The sequence below is a fragment of the Camelus dromedarius genome, chromosome 1 (genome assembly GCF_036321535.1).
Source record: "Camelus dromedarius isolate mCamDro1 chromosome 1, mCamDro1.pat, whole genome shotgun sequence".
In the NCBI taxonomy this organism is placed as follows: Eukaryota; Metazoa; Chordata; class Mammalia; order Artiodactyla; family Camelidae; genus Camelus; species Camelus dromedarius.
In genome coordinates this window covers 68,648,318-68,654,448 of record NC_087436.1, presented here as the reverse complement: position 1 = coordinate 68,654,448, position 6,131 = coordinate 68,648,318, and the positions used below count along the sequence as shown (strand labels likewise).

At 39.4% G+C, this 6,131-nt stretch overlaps 1 protein-coding gene across 1 annotated transcript in view; it reads left to right on the top strand.

Annotated features, from left to right (window-relative positions):
* Nucleotides 1–688: 688 nt before the first annotated feature.
* Nucleotides 689–6,131, top strand: part of UBA6 (ubiquitin like modifier activating enzyme 6) — a 71,163-nt gene continuing 65,720 nt past the window's right edge. Inside the window, exons 1-2 of the mRNA XM_031469769.2 lie at nt 689–810; nt 4,768–4,830. Coding sequence (XP_031325629.2) covers nt 740–810; nt 4,768–4,830 — 134 coding nt within the window. The 5' untranslated portion in view covers nt 689–739. The remainder of the gene's footprint in view (nt 811–4,767; nt 4,831–6,131) is intronic.

Genomic DNA, 6,131 nt, shown 5'->3' with positions numbered 1-6,131 from the left:
AGCATGAAATTTCCAGATATTTGGAGATGTGCAGTTTTGAAAGGAGAATGGAGAGGTACACATTCTTACTGTTTCGTAAGAACGGTGAAAGAGGAGTCAATGGAAAGAGCATCAGATGAGAAGTTCTTAGACACATGTTCTAGTACTTAATCCGACAAAAGTCACTTACACTGACCCAAAGTTCCTGCCCCTCACACATAAACTGAAGAGGGCAACCTAGATGACATAATGTCATTAACAACTCTAAAAATCACATGATTCTATAAAATCCGTGATAAGTATTAGAAGTCCGAAATTATTTGTTAAACGTATAACGTCTTAAAATAAAATCCCAGACTAGAAATCGGAAGTTAACTTATTAATAGCCTTCGCTTTTTTTTAATTTATAAAATGAAAGGGTTTTTTCCCTTTCCTATACAACTCTTAAAGATTTTGATACGCAAACCCATCACTTCGCTGGCCACTGGAATCCTCTGGGTACCTTCAGCGCTTGGTTCCGTTTACAGGTACCAGACCCCCGCCGCAGCGCTGCCGCTCACGGCGGCCACCTGCAGCAAAGCCGGCCCAACGGCCACACCCAAACCGGAAGCCAGGACGCCCCTGGGCTTGACGGGAAGGCCGGGCTCAGCAGCGCGCTCCCAGACCCGCCCCCTCCGGTGACGTCACCGCCCCTTGACCTCGCGGTCCCGCCCCCTTCCCTACCTCCCGGTAGCCAGCGGCGGCTGCGTCTCAGGAGACGATGGAGGGACCCCAGGCAGTGGCCGCACCTCAGGGACAAGAGGCGTCCTGCTCCTCTTGGGGAGCCGGCAGGTGAGAGGATGAGTGTGGGCGCGAAGAAGCAAGGCGTGGCGGGCAGGACCCCGGCGCCGGCTTTCTGCTTGTTCCCCTGTTTAGGCAGGGAGCGCGCGAGAGGCCTCGGGGCCGGGAGGAGCCGGCGCCGGGCGGCGAGGGGAGCGCGCAGGGTAGGTGTGGCGTCGTGGGCTCCGGCCTCTACTGCTCCCCGGTCAGCTGAGGAGAAGGTCCACTTTTCGCCCCTTTTGGCGCTTTCTCAGTACCAGTGGGGTCGGCCATCCTCCTTCCTCCCAGTCGCCGGACGTGGGGGGAGGGAGGGGCTCCCGCGGAGAGTTGTGGCCCGGGTCGCTTGGTCTGAGCTTTCCAGCCCTGGTGCCAAACACCTTCTTCCTTCCTTTCGGTAAGTGAAAGCTAGGCGCTCCACTGTGCGCGATCCTCCACTGGGATCCTCCTTTGAAAACTGTTACCAGAGGGAACTTGTTAATAATGAATCAGTGGTAGTCAGGGCATCCTGAGGCTTCTGCTGACTACACTTAAAAAAAAAAATCTAGGAAAAAAACAGGAGTTACCCATTATTTCCCAATTGGTATTGAGGTTCTTTATGTCTTTTCCACTTCTGCAAAAATAGGGGGGAAGCGTTCCTGTATTTCCTGCTTCAATCATTTCATAATTAATAAAACGGATAGTTACATTCCGCTCACTACCAGAATACAGTACGCCTAAGATGGAAGTGAAGGATATGTGATTTTGAGCTAATGTGAGTGGTCACAAACCTGTAGCTTTTTCGCCAGCTTCAGACTGAAGGGATGCTTTTGGTACGATGGTATTGCCTGCCACTGCCAACACTGCCAAATTTACTTGGATATATTACGTAATGCAAACAAAATCTCCCCCTTTTTAGAGCATTTTTATTGCTGTATAGACCTTATTATAAAAACTATTTTTGAAACATTGCAGGAAATAGAACTTTCTGAAAAGTAAGTGCCAGTTGGTTGTATCATTAAGTGACAGAACGGGTTAGAATATAGCGTTTCTCATTTTTGCTTAAGAGTTTTACTCACTAGACTGTTGCCCTTCCTGCAAGGAAGACAGTTAGTGAAGGTGTAGTAGGGATAGGAATACTGTGTAATATGAATTTTTGTTTATTTTCACATTTGTTACAATGCCAGAATATATTATGTATGTGTGTGTTCAGATAGATGATCTCTTAAACACAGCTATCTTCTGGTTTGCTTTCTTGATTGCAATCAGAAATAGTTCTCGTAGTTATCCATTTATTTAGCTAGGAGCTGGTACCATTTGATAATGCCAGCCAATGTTTAGTAAGAGAAATAATAGCATCTTGATTATATATTTTCAAATCCTTTGTCTATATAAGATATATACCAGGCCTAGAAAATTGGATTCCAGAACTGAATTTTGTGCTATTACATTGTTTTTAGAGTCTTGTAATTGATAATTATAGCTTCCCAAAACCTAGAATGGATTACACTTTTGCCAAAATGATACTGATCTTAGCTGTCACTGTGGCTGAGGTCCCAGGCTGGTTCCCTCTTTCCCAGAACCATCTCTTTTCCTGTGTTTACCTAGTATCATTTTTGTGTGTATGCCATGCTGTTAAAAAAAATTAGGATGAACTGATAATACCACTCTAAGTATATCTGTCACATTAGTATGCTTAACTTTTTTTAATTTAAAAAATTAATTTAAGAGTTTTGGGGGGGGGGTGCTTTCTTTATGCCTCCTGTGAGAGGCGATAGACAGTATAGCATAGTTGTCAAGAGCCAAACTGATTAGATTGATGGCCCTGCCATTTACCTGCTGTGTGGCCATGGGAAGGTTATTTGTGTTAAATTCTCTGTCAGTCTCAGGTTTTTTCCTCTGTTCAATGAAGATAGTAATTGGGCTGTCTCATAGAGTTGTTGAAAGGATTAACTGAGTTAATACATTAAAGCACTTAAAATAACGTGTGGCACGGTGTTTGCTCTTGTTATTAAATGCCAGGTACCATTTTAGGTATTTGGAATAAAGTAGTGAATTCCTAACAGATCATGCATTCTATAGGGAAAGGCAAATGGTAAATAGTTAATGATAAGTGATTTGAAGAAAATACAGCAGGTTAGGGAGCCACCTAAGAAGAAGGGGAATGATTTCATTGTGTTAACAAACCAAGTGTGGATCTGCTTACCTGATGCACAGCAAAGCCAATCTGCTGGTGCTGAGTTATGTGAAGGAAAGTACAGAGTTTATTGCAGGACTAAGCAAAGAGAATGGGCAGCTCATGCTCAAAAGTCCCAAACTCCTCACTGGTTTTCAGGGAAGGGTTTTTAAAGATAGTCTGAGGGGGTGCATTGTTGGGTGTGTGATCAGCTCAGTGCTCAGTTCTCTGATTGGTTGATGACAGCGTAATGTTTTTGGAATCTTCATTATCAGCTTTCTGGTTCCAGCTGATCTAGGATCTACCTGCCACTGGTCTGCATGCAGTTAACGTCTTCCACCTGGTGGGGATTTTAGTATCTGTGAAACAACTGGAGGATATGACTCGGAATGTTATCTATAGACCTTGAAGAGGGACTCAACGTCCTTGACTTTGTTATATGGCTAAACTATTATTATTTTGTCTTACTTGACTACTTTTCTTTTGTTGCTGCATTTTCTCACTTCTCTGATTAAATTTGCTTTTTGGAAATAGGGAGATGCCTAGGAGGCTAAAACTTTCTTGCAAATGAACAGGGAGCAGGAATCTGTCCCAGGGAAGGCCCCACAGAGTTCTGCTCAGTTTCAGTAGGGTGATCAGAAATGGTCTGTGTAATATTTGTGAAACAACATTTTAATATTTTAATATTTAAATGATAAGAGCCAGCTATTCAGAGATCTGAGGGAAGAACATTCCAAGCAAAGGGAATAGTAAGTATAAAAACTGTAAAGTGATAACAAGCTTGACTTTTTAAGGAACAGTAGTAGGCCAGTGTGACTGAAGATAATGAGCAAGAGGAAGGGTTGTGGGAGTTGAGGTTGGAGAAGTAATTGGGAGACAGACATAAAGACCCTTTTAAATATAGAAGGTGTTTTAATTTTGTTCTAAGTGTAAAGGAAACTTGCTGAAGGATAGTTCTAAGTCAGGGAGTAATGTCTCACTAGTTTCTAAAAGATTTAGGTTGTTAGATGGAAAGTCAACTGAAGGGGAAGGGCAATAGAAATAGAAGAGTTAAGCCCTTGAAGTAGTTCAGATGAGATATGATGGTTTGGTCTGAGACTGTACTGATTGAAATAGTGACAAGTAATCAGATTTGAGATCCCTTTTGAAGGTAGAACTAACCAGACTCACAGATGGAGGAAATAAGGGAACAGGTTAAGAAGATCCCTGTATTACTGGCCTGAGCAAGTGAATAAATGGTGGTACCATTTACTTGGTGGTCGCAAGTGAGTTGGGAAAGACTGAGGAAGAAGAGACTAAATAAGGGGAATTAAATTCTGTTTGAGGCATGTTATGTTTGTGATACCAGTTAGACATCAGAATAGAGATATTGCTCTGGCAGATGTGCAAAATCTGAGGTCAGAGGAGAGATCAAACATGTAGAAATAAGCTTAGATATCATCAGTGTATGGTAAATTCCATGGACTGAATGAAATTACCTAGGGAGAGTATGTATATTAAGGAAGGTTTATGGAACACAAACAAAATTATTAAAATAAATCTCCGTCAGAATATTTGTAGCAGTGATAAAACCTGAGAATGAAACAACCATGGGTTCTAATTTTATAATACACACAGTGTGGGCAGTTAGTGAATTTAATTTCAACCTACTTTTTAAAAAAAATCTAAAGTGGTAGATACTAAAATATATATATGGTTTATAAAACCTCTTTTAGTACCTGATGAATCTGATCCTATGTATAATTGAATTTTACATTGGAGAATGTGAATATTGAATAACCATACTTGCACTTATAAGCTGTGTTTTCTTTTTTCAGTGGGAATACAAATTTGCCCATCATGCCAACAGAATCTGTGGAGATTGATGATGCATTATACAGGTAAGAACCATAGGGAAACTGAACTTACTTTCCTCATTCATTGTTTTCAAGTAAAGGAGTAGTTTATTTAAAGACACCATTAGGCCTATCAGAATTTTAAAAACATATCCTGATTTCCTCTTAAGTTAAAAATTAGGGTTTCTGCAATTTTTTTTTAAACTGTAGGGTGGAAGCTTGAATAATATTTAAATTTTGATTGCTTTGGATTGAGATGATATGGCTAAGAATGATTTTGCTATCCACTATAAAATATACCTCTTGTTTCTGGACAGGAGTATATATTTATGTTCTTCATAGTGCAGGAGTCTCATGAACAACAATTCATTTCACTTTAGTTATACAGTAACATCTAGAGAATATGTTTACTTTAGTGTAATCTCTAACAACATTGCATGTTTGCACTATATAGACAGTAGAGAAGTATTTTGTGATTGAAGAGCTGTGATTTGAATTTAGTGGGACTTTTTTAACATGTTTTTCATGAAATGAAAATACTTTTTCCAAAATTAAAGAGAAGTTAAAAACACATACATTGCTATCATTCCTAGTAAATTTTTAAAATACTGTGAGATGTTTGCATGGAAGACAGTATAATCTCAATTTAAAACTTTTTAGATTTCCTCTGTATATAATCATGAAAAAATAGATTTTATGTAGGTAGAATTTGGAACAATAGATTTATTATGTACTTGAATTTCTTTTTATATTTTTTTATGTGGGATGTAGAGTCAATTTTGAGCACTTTAGAAGGAGCTAATATATATTACCTGGTATGTTGATTTCAAGTCCTGTTTTGTGCTGTATCCTTGGAAAAAGAGATAAAGACTAACTTGATTTTGCTTATGTGAAAATTATTTTACCATATGGTCTTCTGACTATAATTATACTTCAAAAGTCACCTTAATCTATAATTATGATGTTCTTAATGTCCTTCTGATCTGATTCTTGGGATAGTAAATGACAGCTCATTGAGATAGCTTTGGATAATTTTTTTTCATTATTTGTTACAGTCCTCGAGAAACCTATAATGGCTGATTAATGAACATAATTTTCAGTAAATCAGAGATTAAACTTTCCATTGGCAGTGCTACATAAGTTGGCTTATAGTTCGCTTACAGTCAGTTTGCTTAACTGAAAGTTATAGAATATAGCAATTTAGGCATCATATATAGCAGTTCATATATGATCATGTATTGCTTGATCATAAGGTAGTTCTATTTTTTATTTTTTAAGGAACCTCCATACTGTTTTCCATTGCAGCCGGACCATTTTATATTCCCACCAACAGTGCACAAGGATTC